General features: G+C 42.1%; 1 protein-coding gene across 4 annotated transcripts in view; it reads right to left on the bottom strand.

Moving 5' to 3' along the window:
* Positions 1-22,152, bottom strand: part of SERGEF (secretion regulating guanine nucleotide exchange factor) — a 256,969-nt gene that overhangs the window by 228,519 nt on the left and 6,298 nt on the right. For all 4 annotated transcript variants that reach the window (XR_009504666.1, XM_059931220.1, XM_059931219.1 and 1 more), the window contains exons 5-8: positions 18,052-18,112; positions 13,646-13,759; positions 11,114-11,176; positions 7,049-7,207 (exon numbers count right to left, since the gene is read on the bottom strand). Coding sequence is in view for 3 of the 4 variants with exons in the window: in XM_059931220.1 (XP_059787203.1) it covers positions 7,049-7,207; positions 11,114-11,176; positions 13,646-13,759; positions 18,052-18,112 (397 nt within the window). In the remaining variant the exon portion in view is untranslated. The remainder of the gene's footprint in view (positions 1-7,048; positions 7,208-11,113; positions 11,177-13,645; positions 13,760-18,051; positions 18,113-22,152) is intronic.

The following is a 22,152-nucleotide window of genomic DNA, read 5'->3' on the forward strand; positions in this document are numbered from 1 at the left end:
AAAGCAAGGATAATAACACCCATCTTGCCACCTTCAGATGAGAAAATGGAGATGAAAGCACTTTACAGTGATAAAAGTAGTCCACAAGAGCTATGACTGCTATTGTATTATCATAAATGGAAACGTGGCTGCCTCTGTGAATCCTGGGGTGGCCTCCAGACCCACGCTCCTGGAGCACCATCTCCTAATTTCTACTCCACACACAACTCCATTAAGGGAATCTCTGGCTACACATTTCAGGTAAGAATTAGTGTTTTCTTGAAGCAGAACTTCACATACAGAAGGAACTATTATTCCTGGTTCAAGTCGCTGGGTGTGAGTAGTTAAGCCATCCACATTTCCTCCTCATCTCTGGAGAGAAAATGACAAGGTGGAAAGAGCACTAGACCGAGGCCATGAGACCCGAGTTTTGTCCTCCCTCCTTCCCTCACACTTTGTGCTTCCCCCTCTTCAGTCCTCAGTTTCTCCATCTCTAAGCTGAGGGGGTCAGGCCAGACGAGCTCTAAGTTCTCATCCATTCCTGACATTCTAAGGATTCTAGTATAAAAATTAATGGCTTAATAAAAAGAAATGAAGTTGAGTTATTTGTAGTGAGGTGGATGGACCTAGAGTCTGTCATACAGAGTGAAGTAAGTCAGAAAGAGAAGAACAAATACCATATGCTAACACATATATATGGAATCTAAAAAAAAAAAAGGTTCTGAAGAACCTAGGGGCAGGACAGGAATAAAGACGCAGAAGTAGAGAATGGACTTGAGGACACACGGAGGGGGAAGGGTAAGCTGGGATGAAGTGAGAGAGTGGCATGGACATATATACACTACCGAATGTAAAATAGATAGCTAGTGGGAAGCAGCCGCATAGCACAGGGAGATCTCAATGCTGACATAAAGGCACTGTCTTGCCTCTTTGCTTCAGTTTTCTCATTTGCCAAGTGAGGAAGTTTCTCTTTCCATTTCTGGTTCTCTAAAACTTATAAGACTTTAGGACTTTTTAAGGTGAAACTGAAGAGAGTGAAGAATGTCAGGAACTCTGTATTGGGGCCCACTTTTCCAATCCATAGCCTCTGTGAGACCACAAGGCTGCTTTGTGATACTATGTGGCCCAGGGAAAGCATCCAGCATCCCCAAGGCAACCGGGCTCTAAACATTCTGACCAACCCCATGTTAAGGTTTGGATCATGTGTAAATCATTCCCCTTGAAATTCTAATAAATCACCAGCAACCAGCACTTAGCATTTGTAAGCACTGATCTTTCTGCACTCGCCAGGAGAGTCCTGAATCAACCTGTTACTAATCCAGAGACATTCAGATCCAGCCCTACGGAGACCTCTGCTGGAAAGAGAAGATATGGGACATCTGACCTCCTGATGGTTCCACAGTTTCAAAGGGCAGAGGAAGCCACCGTATACTGAACTGACATGAGCCCTGTCCTGTGCTGGATGCTGGAAGCTTTGATACACCATCTCATTTAATCCTCATCCAAGGTCAGCAATATTTCCCCGTTTTCCTAATGAAGAAATAAGCTCAGAGAAATGAGGCTTATTCATTTGTCCAGCATGCACTGAGTACCTACCTCGGATGTGCCAAGTACTTTGCTAAGCACAGAGGACACGATGTTGAGCAAAACAGACATGGCTCCTTCCCAGATGGAGCTTACAGTCTAGTGGGATGGGAATTAGTTAAAGAATCCTATAGAAAATAGCACAGGACTTCCCTGGTGGTGCAGTGGTTAAGAATCCACCTCTTGAGACTTCCCTGGTGGCGCAATGGTTAGGAATCCGCCTGCCAGTGAGGGGGACACGGGTTCGATCCCTGGTCTGGGAAGATCCCAGGTGCCGTGGAGCAGCTAGGTCCGTGTGCCACAACTACTGAGCCTGCACGCCACAACTACTGAAGCCTGTGAGCCCTAGAGCCCGCATGCTGCAACTACTGAGCCTGAGCACCTAGAGCCTGTGCTCTGCAACAAGAGAAGCCACCGCAATGAGAAGCCCGCGCACCGCGATGAAAGGTAGCCCCCGCTCACCGCAACTAGAGAAAGCCCGCTCAGCAACTAAGACCCAATGCAGCCAAAAATAAATTTAAAAAAAAAAAAAAGAAGTAATGTGTTTAAAAAAAAAAAAAAAGAATCTGCCTGCCAATGCAGGGAACACGGGTTCGAGCCCTGGTCCAGGAAGATCCCATGTGCCGCAGAGCAACTCAGCCCGTGCGCCACAACTACTGAGCCTGCGCTCTAGAGCCCGCGAGCCGCAACTACTGAAGCCTAGAGCCCGTGCTCCGCAATAAGAGAAGCCACCACAATGAGGCCACGCACCACAACAAAAAGTAGCCCCCGCTCGCTGCGACTAGAGAAAGCCCGCGCGCAGCAACGAAGACCCAAGACAGCCAAAAATAAATAAATTAATTAATTAATTTTTAAAAAAAGAAAATAGCACCAAGGAGAGGCTGTAGTGCCCTGAGAAGAGATAGAAGGGAAAAGTGATGAGTCAGGGATGTCAAGGGAAGGCCTCCCTGAGGAGGTGATGACTAAGTTGAGGTCTGGGGGAAAAAAAAAAAAGGACGTAACTAAGTCAAAAGGAAGAAGGTGAGCAGGGTAAGTGTGGCAAATAGAGGGAACATTGGCTGCAAAAGCACTATGGTGGAAAATCCAGGATCCATTCCAGGTACCAAGGCCAGAGTAGAGGTCAGCCAGAGATCAAGAGCTAGCTCAGTTAGAAACAGGGCTGGAAAGGCAGGCAGAGGGCAGACCACGCAGGGCCTGGTGACCACTAAGGACTATGTCTTTATCATAAGAGCAATGGGAAGCCACTGGAATGTGACACATGGGTTTGAAAAGATCTTCCAACTGAGGCATGGAGAACAGACTGGGCGGAGAGGGAGCGATGTGGGAAGATGAGGACACCAGGCAGAGGCCGCTGCAGGATCCAGCAAGAAGGTGACAGTGGCCTGCACCATGGTGGTGATGGAGAGGAACTGGCACAATCAGGAGGCTGGCAGAGCTGAGTCACACCTCGGCCTGTCTGACTTCAAAGCCACGCTTCTCTCTACCTTGCCATCTATTCATTCGTTCAGCAATCAGTTACTAATCATCCACTATGTGCCGGGCCTGTGCCAGGGGCTGGGGATCCAGCCGTGAACAAAACAGACACTGCTCTCATGGAATTTACAGTCTAGACATTAAACAAATAAGAATGCAAATGGATGTATACAATCCATTTTGTAGGAAGAATACAGTTTCGTAGTATGTATACAATCCATTGAAGGAAGAATAGTGTGATCAGAGATTTTAACAGGAAAAATTACCTGTAAGGCCATGATGATCTTATATTGATAATATATAAGAGCTACGTGTTGGCTGCATGTAAGTGAAAGACCTCAGGAAACTTTGCCTGTCAGACCTGGCCAGTTCATGAGCCCTGAGGGGAGAAGCTGGTGCGTCTCAAGCCCTGCACAGACCCTGCCGAAACAGAAGCCTTTCTAAAAGCAACTGCTAACTCCTTAATGTTCTCACACATCCCAAGCACAGGCACCCCCTGTACAGGTATGTACAGCATTTTACAGTTAGTTAGGATCTTTCACACAGATTCATTCATTTGAACCTCACAGCAGCTGTCTGTAGAATGGAGGTAGGTTTTAATATCCTGCATGAGAGAGGAGGAAATTGAGGCCTAGACAGGTGAAGTGACTCAAGTAAGGTCACCCAACTAGGAAGGCACACAGATCCACCACCCAGTTCTCACTAGAAGCACTTCGGGCCGGGAACTCATGAATCTCAGAGGAGACAGCCGCAGGTCACCGAGCCTGGATAAAGTCACACAGGAGTCCCATGAAGTTCCCGAGAACAATGATCGGGGACATTAAGCAGCTTAGGAAAGGTTTCTAGAATGCAGCTCCACCAGTCTGAGACACAGGTACCTTGCCAGCTTTCCCAGATTAGAACAGGTTCTCTTGGACTCTTTCCAAGTGTCTCTAACGGAGAAAAGTATTTTTCCATCGCAAGCACTGCAGGTAGGCACCAGACTCCTGAAGAGGGAGGACAGAGACTGCATCCCAGATTCCCACATAGACGAACTAAAGTAAAGTTATCTTGATACCATGTGAACTGCCCTCGCTAAGCACCTACCACTGGGGATGGCAGTCTTGGGCAGCATTTCTCGATCATGGTACCACTAACATTTGGGGCTGGGTATTTCTGTGTCGGGGGGCGCTGCCCTTGCATTGTAGGACATTTAGCAGCATCCCTGGCCTCTACCAACTAGATGCCAGTAGCACACCCACCCCCAGTTATGACAACCAAATATGGCTCCAGACACTGCAAATGTCCCCCAAGGGACAAAGTTGGTGTAGGGACTATGAGAAGGGAGAAAGCACAGTCTACTCCCCGTCTCCATCCTAACCCAGCCCAGCCCAGCCCACCTTACTGGACGGATCTATGGTCACTGCACATAAGCTGTTTTTAATCAATAACACACCCCTATGTGTTCCAGAAGGAGACTGGGGGCAGCCTCTGTGCTGATGTGGCTGCAGGTAGGTCCCAGGAACAATTCTCCACTGGAGCTTGTGAAAACAACTAGAGCCAAGTAACTCCTTGGCCCAATAATGAGCTGCTTTTGACCATGTGAGCAAATCTTGTTCCCATTAAAATGAGCAGCTGGGTCTGATTAAACTGGAAGCCCTGGCTGTTTCTTGCCAATGACACCGTGCCAGGGCAAAGGCTTCCACGGCTGCTAGGAGGAGGGCAAAACTGGTGAACCAAACAGCAGGAGACGCTCATCTACCCAAAACTCAGTGCAACAACCAGGACGCTCAAACATCCCAGCTTTTAACCACTCTGGACTCAGGAGAAAGGGGAAAATAACAAAGTGCATAAACAAGAGATCTGAATTAACAAGTTAATTAAACAGCTGAAACATTACCCAAAGATCACGCTCTCAAGTGGAGGTGGAGACCTGAAGCTGAGCCCCAGAGCAGCTGGGGTGACTCAGACAGTGTCAGGGACATCGATTCCAACCTCCCACCCTGAGTGCTGGGCTGTTGGCCCAGACGTGGAAATCAGCATGAGCTACAATGCTGCAAAGCTAGAATCAAAGCAGCAACATCTTTATGTCTTTCATTAGTCAGCTGCCTAACCAGTTAACGGGTTTACTGACAGACTCAACTAAACTCACTATGGTTTGGTAGTAAGTGTATTTCACCGCACTGCAATTCTTTGAAGACTGACTAAGCATGAAACGCCTACCTGTTAACACCCAGTGACTCAGACTACTGCTAGTGTCTGTGCCATTCCTGCACACTGACTTGGCTCCACTGCTGCACTGAAATCTGATAGCAGGTCTGTCTCCCCTAGTGACAGTGGGTTCCTTGAGGGCAGGATTAGGACCTAGTACAAGGCATGGTACATAAACAGATCCTCACCATCTGTATGACGGACAGATGAATGATAAAGTCTTCTGTTTCTGTACTCTTAGACTTAAGCCTGTCCACACATTGCAGTGGGAGAGCACGGCCCACATCTTTTCTGTTTCTTCAAGGCTTAGCACACTGCTCAAAAGGTTCCGAATAAACAAGAACCGATTTGGTTGGACTCTTGAATCCAAAGAGATAAACTGAAGCCTTCTGATCATGGACCAGCGAGTCCAAGGAAAGAGGTCAGAAATCCTCGCAGTCTACCCTGCCTCCTATGCATTTGAATATGTTTAGTCTCTTTTAACTAGAAACAGTTTAATGTAGGCAATGAATACATTCTCTGCTAGGCATTGGAGATACAGATGTGAGCAAGATGAATATGGTGCCTCCTATCACAGAGCTCACTGTCTGGAGGAGAAGAGAGAGAGTAGCAATTATACAAATAAGCGGCTACTATGCTCAGGGTCTCTTTAAGAAAAATGTATGTCGATGGTCCCAATCTTCAAGCAGTCTGGACTTCTTTGAGGAAAGTCATGATTTTCCTCCAAATGAATGACATAATTAGAGCATCCGCTGAAGCGGTAAATATGGAAAGTTTATTATACACCTTTGTTATATAGGCCTCTGTACCAAAACAATCTTAAAAAATTTTTTAAGACCCAGTTAAAAGCACCATGGATATAAATACTCATAAGTCTATGTCTGTGTGTTCAAACGTGTAGTATGTGTGATTTACCCGGATAACTGAAGCTGACCTGAAAACCTACAAAAGTACTGGATTAAGTCACCAGGTATTTGAGAGTCTACAGATCTGTGTGTCACTAATGAGCAGGCGAAGAGCAGGCAAGGGGACTCCTGAGAACCCCTGAAGTTCAGAAGGCCTTGACACGATAATGGTTCTTAAGAATTACAAACTGCTGGTCTGGGAAACTGTGTCAGTCAGCAAGAGCTCTAGAAAGGTTGGGAAGAAGGGAGGCCATGAAAAAACAAACCCCGAGAACAAAGTCAGGAATATGAAGACCAGGCAAGGAGAACTGCCCTAAGATGAGAAATCAACGAAGATATTATGAAGAAAACATAAAGATGCCAAAAGCTGGATGGCATGGCCTGGTAAGATAACATCTGAAGGAATATGTGGGGTGTTTGAATCAATGTACAAAGTTTGTTAGGGTTAATAAAAATTTAAATCAAAATACCATGCCACCTATGACTCAAAGTAATGCTTTTGCCTCAATCTTAAAATATTTAACTTAATAGTTTCTGACACCTTTAATTTAGACTCAAGTGAAAATGCAAATACAGTCATCCTTTTAGCTATGACAAGGCAAAGACTCCCCAACAACCTGGACAAATTTCTACGTGATGTTTGTTGCAGTGGGTTCCTTCGCAAAACCTCATGGACTCTTAGGGCCAGAAGGAGTTAACCTAAGCCAGCCTTGCCTTTTTGGGTGTAAACCTGTGATCCAGAGAGGAAAAGCCACATATCTGGCTGACTGCAGAGCTAGATCCCAGGTCCTCCCCTTCCCAACCCTTAAAGCTTTTCATCAGTAAAAACCAAACTACCTAATCCCAAGCATTCATAGCTACTTAGACAGCTGTCCCCCAGCTGCTCTTCCCAACCACAAACTCTCTGCCACTCTCACCTGTCTGAGCAACCAGGTGTGTCCACCCATTCCAGACAGCAGCGACCTTTTCATTCTGAAAACAATGTGCTTCTATTTTCTGGGGCACAGGAAGGAAAGCAGCCTGGGAAGCCAGTTGCCCATGCTTGTTGCTTCCCCAAACAAACAGCTCTCCTGCATCTTAAACAAACAAAAGGGGGACAAAAGAGGTGAAGGAACATTAGTCCAAAATGATGGAAAATAACCCAAGTTTGAAAAAAAAAAAAGTGGTTAAAAGAAGTTGTATTACTCTTAATCCTACAATGTTGAATAGAGCAAAACAAGATACCAAATTCATGTATAGCATAATAATACACAAGATTTTAAAAAATTCTTTAAATAGGAAAAAAGGCCAAATGTTCTTAGCAGTTTGTCAAGGAATAGGAATGTGAGTTTATTTTTTCATTAATTCACTCAGCAAATATTTGTTCAACATCTACCATGTGCAAGACATATGTTTCTCTATTTTCTACATTTTTAAAATAAACACTTGCATTACCTTTTGTCAGGAAAAATATATATTAGCTTTTTTAAATAACAGGTTAAAAGATAAATTGTTTAAAGCTTAAACTTTATAAATATAAGATGATTTCACTACATGCCCTGTCCAGCAGAAAATATAATGTTATTATATCACATCCGCATAGCACTTAAGCTCATTTGAACCTCACAATAATCCTGTGATATAAGCAGGAATGCGACTGACTGACACTGTGATTTAATAGAAAGAGAGCAACTTCAGAGTCAAGTGACTCTGGCTTCTATTCTTGGATCTGCTAACTAGCTACTGACCTTGGACAAACCACTTCCTCTCCAAGCCTTAGTTTCACCAGCTGAAGACTGGAGGGGAGGGCGGTTGGTCAAGAAGGGCAGACGATATAACTGATGACACTGTTAACAGGAGATACTTGTGGGTGACGGCAGGAAACCAGAGGGCACATGTTTGTCCAAAAGGCATTCACATTCAACAAATCTTTAACTGGAAGTCAAACAAAATGGGGCCATAGACCATAATTTGGCTCATGAATCTACAGTTTGTGACTCCTTGGATGATTTCTAAGCGCTTTCCCAACCCTAACATTCCAAGGTTCTACACTGCACAGTAAGCACACGGTACACAAATGTGGCTACTGAACACTTGAAATGTGGCTAGTCCAAATGAGACATGTTGAAGACAAACAAAGCACAATGGATTGTAAAGACGTAGTGCAAAAAAAAACAAAAGGAATGTGCCTCATTAATAAGTTTCATACTGATTACATGTTGAAATAATATTTTGGATATACTGGGTTAAGTAAAATAAATTATTAAAATTAATTCACCTGTTTCTTTTTACTTTTTGCAATACGGCTCACATTATATTTCTCCTAGACAACACTCTTCTAGAAGATAAATTAACCAAGGCTCGGAGGTGTTAAGTGACTTTCAAGATCACATAGCTCATAAGGGATCAAGTGGGACCAGAAGCCAGGGTTTTTGCTTCCACGGCATTCTGTGACCTCCCAATAAAGGTTTACAGTTTTGCTTGCCCTGAGGCAGTCCGGTCTATTCTCCAAAACTGATCAGAAGCCAAACAGTACCATTAAAGGATATTAGACCAAGATTCAGGCTTCAAGTCCCAGATCTGCTACTGGATCACTCTGTGACACGGGGCACATCACTTCACATTCTGGGTCTCTGTTTCATAGAGTCTGAGGGTCTATAAATCAGTGCAGCCTTTTTGTCACCCAGGTGACCTTGCAGCACTGACATTCTGCAGTGCTATACAATGAATTTGGTATATTTCATGCCTAGAGAGAGGGCAACCTCCCTGGACCTCACCAGGGTGTATGAAGTATGAGGATCCTTTACAAGAGGGCAGCGGACCCCTCAGCAAAGCTTCAACCCATTAAATGGAGTGCTTAGCTACCAAGGTACCACTGACAATGAGCCTGCATCTGTAATAAGCCTTCATTTATCTTAGTAAGTCTAAACCATCTTTTTGCAAAGACGAACTGTCTTCTACATGCGGATCATTACACTGTTGCATCAGCAGGCAAAACTAAATTCTGCTGCAATGTCAAATAGTTACATAATCTACAACTCCAGACAGAAGGTCTAAAGAACACTGAACAAAATCCAATGTGTAACAGCTTAAACTAGACCAGGAAAGACGGATATTAATCTTGACCCTTTTTAATTCACTTTCACAATATCCAAAACCAATTCACTTTGTGAATATACTTTAAAAATCACTAAACTGCACACTTTAAAGGAGTGAATTTCATATATGAATTATATCGCAATAAAAAATCCAACATCTATGTTTTAAAAACACCATAGTAAAAATGCTCCACATATGAAATAAAAAATAGCTTTACTAATTACAAGAGTTTTTAAGAAATCGATGTTAGCAAGCAACTAGAAGAATCTCTAGGTTTACAAAATACCAGCCATTTCAAATTAATTAGAACAGAGTAGAAATCTCTCAGGACTTCCCTGGTGGTCCAGTGGTTAAGACTCCGTGCTCCCAACACAGGGGGCATGGGTTTGATCCCTGGTCAGAGAAGATCCCACATGCCGCATGGCATGGCCGAAAAAAAAAAAAGAAACCTCTCTTAGTCTGTTCTTATTCTCAGAAAAGAATGCCTTCCTCCAGTGCTAGAGAGGACTGTGGGGGATGAACTAGTCACTTCTTGTCCTGGGGCCTTCTGCCCCCTCCCCATAAAAGGGGAGGGGGGACCACATGCCATGCCGAGAGGAGTCCCTTAGAGCTGGCATTCATTTTAACTCAACTCTTTTAACATATCTATAAATCTACCTAACATGAGACACAGGCTAAAAGCAGCTAGTTCTTTCGTTAGTTAGTTGTTTTTAATTCATTAAATATCAAATTATTTGTAGTTCAGAATCTGTTAAGTATTTAAAATCTCACGTTACGGCTCTTGTGCTTTGGAAACAGCAACAGCTCCTCAGCTGGACTGCATTACAAATTTGATGCTGAAGAATGCATGCCCCCATTAATTTACAGATACTGTGTACACATCTTAATTTCCACGTGAAACACTAGAAACACTGTATGAAAGTCATTTCCCTTTGCTTAAAAAATGTAATGCATTCAACTCTGGGTGAGAGGTCTTATCAACATAAATCTCTTGGAGCTAGAGTATCCAGTCTACCAGCAGGGGTCAGGGCAATCTGAGCTTTGAAAAAAACCTTTAGGAGAGATGGATAACTTTCACTTTCAAGAAAATGCTGCATTATCACTAGAAAGTTTATACTATATTGGCTGGGTGTGTCAAATGGATGGATGGACAGATACATGGCCAAGACAGAGAGATAAACACACTGTGTGAGAGAAAAAAGACTAGATAGATAGACAGATTAAAGAGATGGAATAGAGAGATCAACTAGAGAAAAACATAAAAATATAAAATAGATTGCAGAAACATATACACAACTAGACTTAGAGATTATGGAGACCTAGGTTAGATAGGAAGACACAAAGATGGAAGATAAATAAAAATAGAGATATATAGTTAAATAACATAGAGTAGATAAATAGAGAGAGCAGACAGGGTGACAGATAAATGGAGAAGAAAGATATAGGTGGATAAAATAGGTTAGTCTGAGATTAAACAGCTAGAGAAAATAGACAGCTAGAGAGCTTAGATAGTTATATTAGACATCAAAATAGATTAGGTGGATAAGATAACAACATATTACACATAAATTTACTGTTGGTTATATGATGTGACAATCACAATTACCCTAAAGGAAGATATTTTTATCCCTACTGTACAGCTAAGAAAACAAACTCAGAGGAAAGGAAGTGAGCTTCTGTTTCACATGAGTGTTTTACATGTATTATCATATGTAATTCTCAGAACTATCCACAAAGTACTTTATAGAAGAGGAAATAGTCTCAGGAAGGTAAAACGACTTGCCTAAGATCATACCAGTGGTGGCATCAGAATTCTGACCCCAAAGTCTATGCTTTTCCCTCTGTATCCCAATAGCATCACTTGAGGCAGAAACACCCAGAATTCTGAATGGCATGTTACCTACCTGTCAGTGAAGCTGAGTGGTCTGAGCCAGCAAGAACACATACTGCTTGAGAATTCTCTAGGCCTACAAAAAAAAAAAAAAATTCTTTTGAAATCACATTTGTAACAGAAAAAATTGGGCACAGGAGGTCCATAGGCAGTGACAACAGCACCTGGAGAGAAACTCTCAGCCAGTGCAGGAAGGTCTGAGTCAGTGGCACTGGCCAAGAAGATGGCTGGCATGGTAGGGAGACTGCTTATATCCAGGAGGTTGAACAAATAAATAAATATTTTGAGGATAAAGGAGTCAGATTTCTCACTATCAGAAAGGAGAAGAAAGGTACAGATATGAAAAGGTTAAAGGCTAGAACTGACCATGTGATACTGCGTTGTAATTGAAGTCAGTGTAGACTTGTGGTTTCTACTAGAGATAAACAGACATAGGTGTACATATGTATAAACGTGTGTGTACATGTATATTTCCTAGCTCTGTCCACGGAGCGGGCCTAGAAGCAATGACATCTCATACATTCAGCTGCTATCACATGCAGACACTGAAACACAAGCCCAGGCCTCCTAACAACACACAGGCAGAACTAGAATTTGAACTTGCCTCCCATATCCAAATTCAGCACTTCTCCACCCTTAAATACACTGCCTTCAACAACAATGTAAACCCTAATCAACTCTGCTCGAAGCTGTGGTCGCCTTGTCTGGCATGCAGAGAAATGGGAGTCTTACTCTGTAACTCTTTCTTCTTACACTTCTGTTCAATTTACTAGTGTCTTAATAAAATGCCCCTCATGCCTTCAAGTATCCTGTGGAATGAGAAAGGGACAAAGCAGATGTTTCTGCCACTTTCACCAGAGAGGAAGCACTGGTCCCCTAGTGGCCGGGTCGGGAGAGGACATCCAGGGTTCCAGCTCCAAAACAGATGGCAATGAGGTGAAGAGGGGACAACAAAAAGTGAAAGACTTTGAGGGCAGGAAGCTGATATCTTCTCTAACATCTCATCAGAAAATTCCCCCAAATTAACTCTGAATCTAAGCTGTGCCCCAAGCAGATCCCAACCAGGTCGTTTAAATCAAATCAAACAAAAACACTTCTGATTCCTTTTAGATACAAAACCTGTGCTAAAACAGACAGTGGACATAATCCCTACCCTTAAAAAGCTCATCATCTTTGGCATTTGGGAAAACATGTAAACAACTCATAACAATACAATACGTTGTGCTATCAATGCACATAAAGAAAATGCAATGGAGGTGAGAAGAAGGAAGAGTCTTTCCTGAGAAAGCTGTAGCTGAGCTAGGACCTGAAAAATGATCAGGATTTTCCCAAGGGGAACAGGAAGGAAAAGGCATCCTGGGAAGAGATAACAGTCTGCCCACAGGCACAGAGGAATAAGAACACAGCGCATGCCCAGGGAGCAGTGAATACCTTGGTGAGGCAGGAAAGATGTTTGGGAAGTATGAGTTTATATTACAAATGCTTTCAATATGAAGTAGACTGTCCTGTGTTCAGTGGCCCCTTCTCCTTCTCTAAGAGAACCCTCCCCAACTCAACACGTGGGCTTCAGGGCGCTAACCTCACCCCGGCAACAGGGGAATGCCTCAAGGACTTAAGAGAATCAGAACGATCCCAACGACTTGTACGACACTCCCACTGCGGCTCACCTTTCCCTTTTCTTTCCCCACTTCCTACCACCCTCAAAAATCCCTCCTTTGTTCTGAGCTAGAGGAGAGTAGAGGTTTCCTGACAGGTTTTTCCTACAGCTAACCCTCAGTAAACTGGGTCACAAAGTCAGAGCGAGAGAGGAAGAAGAGGAGGAGGTGGAGACATGGTGCTACAAACAGAGAGATAAAGGCCCACGAAGAGAGTGTAGAGCAGACAAAGAGAGAGAGACAGAGAAAGAAAGTCCTAGAGACCAAGAGTCCTTTGGGCAGCACCCTTCCTACCTGCTCCTCGTGTGCCCATGAAGAGAGACTTCCCTCGGGGAACGCTCCTAGCCCCTCTCTCCACATCCTCACTTGCTCCTGCTTTCCTTTCAGGAGAAGGAGCTGGGCAGGCAGGCACATTCCTTGTGGGTTCTCCCTCTGGGATGCGCCTGCCTGCAGAGGGCGCCTCCTCCGTGCTCTCAGCTGCACCATGAGCTTAGCAGGATCGAATGCATACAGCTGCTCCAGTGCCTGGTGGGTAAATTCAATCTGGGATTCAGAACCTGGAGGCTCACTAATGCTACACGTTATTTCCAAACACCTAAGCCATGTCTTCCAACCTAACTTTTAACAGCTCTAGAGCTACCATTTTGATTTCCACCCACCTGACTCGCATCTACTTCTCAATGGGTTCCAAACTCTGGCAGCAAAGAGGGGTACTTTTACTGGGCCCACAAAAATCCCAGCAAATTAATAGACCAACCAATAGAGAGAGTTAAGACAGAGAGACCAAGAAATAGCAAAAGCAAAACTCCATTTACCCATTTTCTGCATGCCTGTGTCTCCATTTCCAAACTAAGAATAAATACAGGATTCAGAAGAAGTAAGGACCTTACCTGTCACTCTGCTTGGTTCCTTTGCTGTCAAAAACAGTGGGAGAGTCTGCCCAGGGCACAACCGCCGTCCAGATGATGCCAAACCAGTTCCCCACTGGAACACCGTGCCACTAGCTTCCCAGCGGAGCAGGAGAGAAAAAAGAAATTCTTTATCTGGATTAAGACCAGATTGCTCTTTGAACCTCAATGCCATGAGAGATTCCCAATTCATGCTCAGTTAACATGCATATTATGGAAAAGCTTATTGCCTCAAGAGGCCCTATGGCTGGTCATAGGCATTACCACCAAGTCAATCACAAATCCAGTCTTCAGGGCAATCTAAGACCATCAAAGGAAATTCCAACATAGTAAAACTCCCTCCAGAAAGTTCTAGGACACTCCTCCAGAGTCAAATTACTGGAATGATAATTTTTTCATGATTAACCTGAAAGGACAACTGAGACTCCAGAATGAGCAGGAAAGAACCTTGAAGCTTACCACGTCCATTCCTCACATTTACTGCATGAGAAACTGAGGCCCTGTAGAGGAGATGTGATTTGTCCAAGGTCATATGGGGAGCTAGTAGCAGAGAAAACACCAGGACTTAACTCTCCTACACTTAATGTAGTGCCTTTTCTATTACACCAAGATGAATTCAAAGATTCCTAATCGCCAAATAAATACATATTTATGACTGCAAGATAGCTTCTTAATAGCCACTACTTCAATGGAATGGCCTTTTATTTCCATATTCACTGACTCTAATTCATGTACCCATGTTCTGAACCTCATACAAATGCACAGATGAAATATTGTATATTTTGTCTACAGTCAGATGTGTGTAACTAGGATTCACTATCCAACAGCAACATTAAGGTACTGCTCCTCCAGAAGTATCCTATACCCAATGGTCCTTTAGGCTGTAAACAGACAAGCCTGCTTTGTGAAATATAAGTGATGATGATTGAGCACAATGTGAGCAAAACACAGTATTGAAATAAAACAAAACTTACCATCTCTTCAACAAATAAATTGCAAGAGGATAAAAAGAGAGGAAAAGGCACATAAAGATTAAAAGAGACTGGAGATGCCTGATAAAGGATTAATATTTAAAATATACAGTGAACTCCTAAAACTCAACAACAACAAAACCTGATTCAAAAATGAGCAAAGGACTTGAAAAGACTTTTCTCCAAAGAAAATATACAAATGGCCAATAAGCACATAAAAAGATGCTCAACATCACTAATCATTAGGGAAATATAAATCAAAACTACAATGAGATGCCATTTTACTCTCATTAGGATGACTACTATTAAAAAAAAGAAGAAGAAAATAACATGGGTTGGCAAGGATGTGAAGAAATCTGAAACCTTGTGACTACTGGTGGGAATGTAAAATGGTACAGCCACTACGGAAAACAGTATGGAGATTCCCCCCAAAATTAAAAATAGAATCACTATATGATCCAGCAATCCTACTTCTGGGTACATACCCTAAAGAACTGAAAGCAAGATCTCGAAGTGATATTTGTATACCCATGTTCATAGCAGTATTATTCACAATAGCTAAAATGTGGTCACAACCCAAGTGTCTTATCAATAGAAAAATGGATAAGCAAACTGTGGTATATACATACAGTGGAATATCATTAAGTCTTAAAAAGGAAGGAAATTCTGACATTTGCTACAACATGAATAGACCTTGAGGATATTATGTTGAGTGAAATAAGCCACAAAAAGACAAAGACTGTATGATTCCACTTATATGAGGTACCTGTATGAGTGGCCAAAATCATGGAAATAGACAGTAGAATGGTGGTTGCCGGGGACTGGGAGAAGGGGGAATGGGGAGTTATTGTTTAATGGATATAGAGTTTCAGTTTTGCAAGATGAGAAAAGTTCTGGAGATAGATTTTGGTACTAGTTGCACAATAATGTGAATGTACTTAATCCCGCTCAACTGTACATTTAAAAATGGGTAAGATGATAAATTTTATGTGTATTTTATCACAGTAAAAAACTAAAAGGAATAAATAAACTTTAAAAGAGAGAGAGAGAGACTTGAGATACATATCAACCAATTGCAATGATAAACCTAATTTGGATCCTGATTCAAACAAACCATAAAAAAAATATTTTTGAGATAATCAGGGAAATTTAAATACTGACTAGATGCTTGATGAAATTACAGAATTACTGATAATTTTTTGTAGGTATGATGATGGTATCTTTTGGTAATGTTTTCAGAAAAATTCCTTATCTTTTAGAGATGTGGGCAGAAATATTTACAGATTAAATGGGGGAGGGGAGGACTTACAATTAAATTAATCAAACACATAATGAGAACTGTGCTGCTTTGTTAACTGGACAAAAATGTACACATAAGGCTAGCAATCACAAAATGTTGGTAGGAAAGGGGCAAGGAAACCAATGACAGGCAATTCTTTGGTCCTTCTAATTTCTAAGAGAAGAAGCTGCTTATAAAAGCGTAATCACTACCATACAACTCAGTAATCACACTCCTGGGCATTTATCCCAGAGAAATGAAAATTTATGTTCACATAAAAACTTGTCCACAAATGATTATAGCTTTATTCTTAATAGCTAAAAACCAGAAACAACCAAATGTCCTTCAATGGGTGACTGGTTAAACAAACCGTGGTTGTTACAGACTGAATTGTGTTCCCCGTAAATTCATATATTGAAGTCCTAAACTCCAGTGTAACTGTATTTGGAGATAGGGCCTATAGGAGGTGATAAAAGTTAAATGGGTCATAATAGTGAGGCCTTAATCTGACAGAACTGGTGTCCTTTTAAAAAGAGGAAGAGACACTGGAGATCTCTCTCTCTTTCCATGCGTGCATAAAGGAAAAACCATGTGAAGAGACAGCAAGAAGGTAGCATCTACAAGCCAGGAAGAGAAGCCTCACTAGAAACCAGCCCTCATGGCATCTTGGTCTTGGACTTCTAGCCTCCTGAACTGTGAGAAAATAAATTCCTATTGTTTAAGCCACCCACTCTGTGGTATTTTGTTACAGCAGCCCTAGCAAACTAATACAGTGGTACCTCTATACCATGGAATATTACTTAGCAATAAAAAGGAACAAATTATTCATACTCCCAACTTGGATGAATCTCCAGGGAATCATGCTGAACAAAAAAGCCAACCCCAAAAGGCTATATACTGTATGATACCATTTATATAACATTCTTAAAATGACAACATTACTGTGGGAGAACGAAAGAGCTAAGGGGTGAGAGTAGGTAGGAAGTGGGTGCAGCTACAAAAGAGCCATAAGAGGGATCCTTGTCATGGAACTGTTCTGTATCTTGACTGTGTCAAGACATCCTGGTTGTGCTATTACACTATAGTTTCACAAGATGTTACCACTGAGAGAAACTGGGTAAAGAGTGAGTGTGATCTATTTCATTTCTTACAACTGCACGTGAATCTACAATTACCTTAAAATAAAAAGTTTAGTTTTTCAAAAACTATAATCACACTAAGCCCCAAGTGACCACCAGCACCATGATGCACTGGATTCTTCCTCGCCTCCACTCCTCTCCCCATTCCACAACTGGACTCACCAACGCTTGAGCCTCGGCTGCCATAGCCAGTTCGGGCTGTCCTTCAGCCCAAAGAAGTGGGAACGGAAAGCAGAAAAATGAGCAAGAGAGAAAAAAGGGTCACTGCCTCCTCCGCTTTCCACCCTCAACCTCACACACACCGTCAGCCCTATGTGCATCACCCTCTCATGGTACAGGAGACAAGCTCACTTGAAGCATTTAAATTAATAAACATTTACATCCACTAGGAAAGCAATGCAGTTCATGGCAAAGAATGTGGGTCTTGGAATCCAGCCTGTCCTAGACTCTGATCCCAGCTCACCTTTTATTTCCTAACTCCCTGTGTAACTGTAGACAAACACTTTAGCCTCTCTGGACCTCAGTTTCTTCATATGTAAGAGGTACAAACTACCATGTATAAAATAAATAAGCTATAAGAATATATTGTACAGGGAATACGGCCAATATTTTCTAACAACTATAAATGGAGTATAATCTTTAAAAATTGTGAATCACTATGTTGTACACCTAAAACTTAACATAATATTGTAAATCAACTATACCTCAATACAAAAAATTTTTAACTCACATCACTGTGTGCCTATGAGGATTAAATGAGGTACTAACTAAATCAAGAGAACCTAGCACCATGCCTAAGAACATAACAAAGAGCTAGACAACGTCATTTCCTTCCTCCCTACCTGCTAAAGGCTTTCCCACATGACTTCTGCCTTATGTCCCCTCCTTTTAATCAGACTGCAGCATAGCAGGACACTCTGAATCTTAAAGTTTATTTCTTCCAAAGCTCCGTGTCTCCTTATTACATGCTTATCAAGAAAATAAAAGCAAAATGATCACCTGTTGCAGCTAAAGCATGCCTCAGTCCAGCAGCAATACTAACAACCTTCTCTCTCAGGAGCTGTCAAAACAAAGAAAAGGATGGCAATCTCAGAATTATCCATCTACAAAATTTTATGTAATTTATGCCCAAACACAACACAGCATGATCCTCATTATGTGTCTGATTGGTTTGGAGCTCCCAATTCCCAACATTTCCACTCATAAATGCCTCTATATGTATCCCTAAAAGGCAAAATCTTTTTAAAATACCATATTACAATGCCACTCAGGGCTAGGAGGCACCTGTAAGGTCATCCAGTCCAGGGGTTGGCAAACATTTTCTGTAAAGGACCTGATAGTAAATATTTTAGATTTTGCAGGCCACATGGTTTCTGTCACACTACTCAACTCTGCCATTGTAACATAAAAGCAACATACACAGTAAATATATGAATGGGCATGGCTGTGTTCCAATAAAACTTTATTTACCAAGGGTTCTAGTGTGCTGACCTCTGATCTAGTCCAATCCCCATTCAATGCTAGAAACCTATCTACAACACCCCACCAAGTGGTCATACAACCCCTGTCAAATACCTACTTCCAGTGACATGGGCTCACCACCTCCCCAGATGCCTGCTCATCTTTGCACGGTTCCATCTGTCTCCTTAGGTGGAACCAAACCTATCTGCCTACTGCTTCTGACAAGGCTTCCCAAACATTTGAAGACAGTTGTCATGTCCTAAGACACCTTGTGGTCCCCAAATTCTTTAAGACTCCGCCCTTCAAGATGTGCAGCTTAATTCCCCTCCCTTTCACTGTGGGCTGGACTTAGTGACTTGCTTCTAATGAATAGGATAAGGAAGTGATAAGTGGCTCCGAGACTAGCTGATGAAAGGCACTGAGGCTTCTTGTTTGACCAGCCTGCCTCCCTCTCCCTCTCTCTCTCTCTCTCTCTCTCTCATCACTCTTCAGGGAAGTCAGACACCATGTCTAAACAGTCTTATAGAGAGGCCCATATGGTAAAGAACTAAAGCCTCCTGCCCATGAGAGAGCGTGGAAGGGGAACCAGCCCAGTTGAGCCTCCAGCAGACCTCGTACAGCCTGGCTGACATCTCGACTGCAAAGTCATGAGACCAGCTAAGCTGTTCCCAGATTCCTAACCCTCCAAAACTGTGAGATAATAAATGCTTGTTGCTTTAAGCTGCTGAATTTTGGGGTAACTTACTACACAGCTATAGATAACTAATACACATCTCTTCTTTAGGAAAAACATCCCCAATTCCATCAGCCATCACCTAGTTTCAAATTCCCTCCCCCTCTTGGTTTCTCTCCTCTATGCTCTGGTTACTCAGTCTCTCTCTTAAGGGACTGTATATGCACCAATCACAGCCCCTATGGGACTTTACCATATTTGCTTATTTACAGATCCACAGTGTCTTTCTAAACTTTAGAGTCCTCAAGGGCAGGGTCTGAGTCTTATTCACCTCAGTGCCCAGGGCCTAAGAACCAAACCCACACCAGGACACAACATTCTAGATGCAGTGTGACCAGCACAAAGAAGGACAGAGCTCTGGCCTCCCTTCTTCTGGAGACTATATTTTTATCAACTCAGCCCACAATCACATTAGCTTTGGGGAAGATCAAATCTTACTGCTCATACAATTTGAATATACCACCCTTGAACATTTTTTAATTTTTTTTTTCCTTTTCAAAGCTAACTGAAGGGCTTTATATGTGGAGTCACTCTCTTCAAACCAACTAACCTCAATTCCTTCTTCTCCATCCCCACTACTGCTGCTTCAGTTTGGGGCAGGATCATCTCTCATCTGGATTATTAGCAAGAGTTTTCTGAGTAACCTTCCTTCAATCCACCCCCCACACTACCCCATGTGGCCCCTCTCTAACTCACTGTTCTTACCATTTATCAGACACTACCTCCCTGCCTGCCCGATCCCTACTGGCACTTCTACCACTTCCTTATATTCCAATCATACTAAACTGCTTGCAGTATCCCATGCCCTCCTGTTTTATGCTCTATACCCTAGTTCACAAAGTTCCTTCTGTTTGTAATGTGCTTCTTTTGTACCTACTCTGCACATCCTCCTATCCCGAGCCAGGGAAGTTTCTACTCAACTTTCAAGATTCAGCATAAGTCTGTTCTCACCCCACCTTCCCCTAGAAAGAGTTCAGTACTCCCTTTCGAGGCTATACATGCATCTATCATAGTTCTAACATGGTAATGCACCTAGGTATTTCTGTATCTAACATGTACTACTAAACTACAAGGCCCTCGAATGCTAGGATTGGGTCTTACTCACCTTTGCCCTCCCTGCCTAAATACAGCACCTACACACAATAGTTGCTATTAAATAAATGAATGAATTTCTCTTATACTTCACTTTGGCACATTCCTCCCATTGTTCTATAAGACACAGTGTGTCAAAATGTTTTTACCTTCTGATTCTGTCATCCAACATATTTTAACCATTGCTCCTCTCTGTCTTCTTTAACCATGTGACTTAAGCTAAATTAATTATAACTTATACACAGGTTCTTAAAAAGCTACCTATTTGCAACTAGAAGCTGTAGAACTTCTTACCACAGGGACTACAGAGTCTAGACTTCCATGCATACCATGTGCTACAGACTCAGTGTCTGTGTTCTTAGGAAATTCATGGTGAGACCTAATCCCCAACACATAATAGTATTTGGAGGTGGGGCCCTTGGAACGTGAGTAGGTCATGAGAGCGGAGCCTTTATGAATGGGATTAATGCCCTTATAAAAAAGACCCCAGAGAGCGCCTTTCCCCTTCTGGTGGCGTGTAAGGACACAGCAAAAAGATTGCTGTCTGTGAACCAGAAAGTGAGCCCTTACCAAATATCAAATATGCCGGTGCCTTGATTTTGGACTTCCCACCCTCTGGAGCTGTGAAAATTAAATGTTTGCTGTTTAAGCCACCCAGTCTATAATATTTTTGTTAGAACAGCCCAAACCATGACCCCAAATAATACCCCACAATACCAGCAATTAGATTTCAGCAAAGTGATAGGGGCAGACCTAAGCTCTCCCCAATGAAAACAGATCTCCCACTCTTAGTCACTGTTTAAGGAAATTAGATATGAGTGGAGCAGCTTAGGTGGTGAAACTCATTTTAGATTCCAGCATAATTCCTCTAAAAGTTTGCTTACAATATAATCTTCACAAAAATGTGTACATTTTAAGTATGATGCAGTGAAAAGAGCTCTGAACTAAAACCAGGAGTCCTATCTAACGCTTGTGCTGTTCAATATGGTAGCCTCTAACTACACATGGCTGTTGAACACTTGAAATGTGACTAGACTGAATTGAGATATACTCTAAGTAAAACATGTACACCAGAAAAAGTCTTCATATAAATGAAAGAATATAAAATATCTCATTAATAAAGTTTTATATTGGCGACATATAAAATGAAATAATAATAGTTTGGCTACATTAGAGTAGTTTAAAAGTTGTTAAAATTAATTTTACCATGTCATACCATGACTCGGGTGAAACTTAAAAACATCATGTGAAGTAAAAGAAGCCATCCACAAAAGGCTACATATTGTATGATTCCATTTATGTGACATGCCCAGAATAGGCAAATCCACAGATACAGATTAGCAGTCATCAGGGGCTGGTGGGAGGGGAAAATGGGAGTTAACTGCTATTGGGCATGCAGTTTCTTTTGTGACAATGAAAATGGTCTAAAATTAGACGATGGTGGTGGCTGCACGTCTCTGTGAGTATACTAAAAACCACTGAAACATACATTTTTAAAGGATAAATTTTATGGTATATGACTTATATCTCAATAAAGCTGTTATTTTAAAAATTAATTTCACCTTTTTTTTTTACTTTTTTAAATGGCACTGCTAGACACTTTTAAATTACGTATGTGGCTCACATGACATTCCCACTGGACAGTGCGGGCCTATGCCATCTGCCTCACTTAGTGTCTTTAGGCGAGTCAATTCCCACTGGACCTGTTTCTAACACAGTTTCCACTATGACGACTTTTAGAACTGTAAAATGTCATTATAAGATATATTACTTTTATTGTTTTATTTCACAAAAAATTATAACATGTATGAGAG

The sequence above is a fragment of the Balaenoptera ricei genome, chromosome 8 (genome assembly GCF_028023285.1).
Source record: "Balaenoptera ricei isolate mBalRic1 chromosome 8, mBalRic1.hap2, whole genome shotgun sequence".
NCBI classification, from domain to species: domain Eukaryota; kingdom Metazoa; phylum Chordata; class Mammalia; order Artiodactyla; family Balaenopteridae; genus Balaenoptera; species Balaenoptera ricei.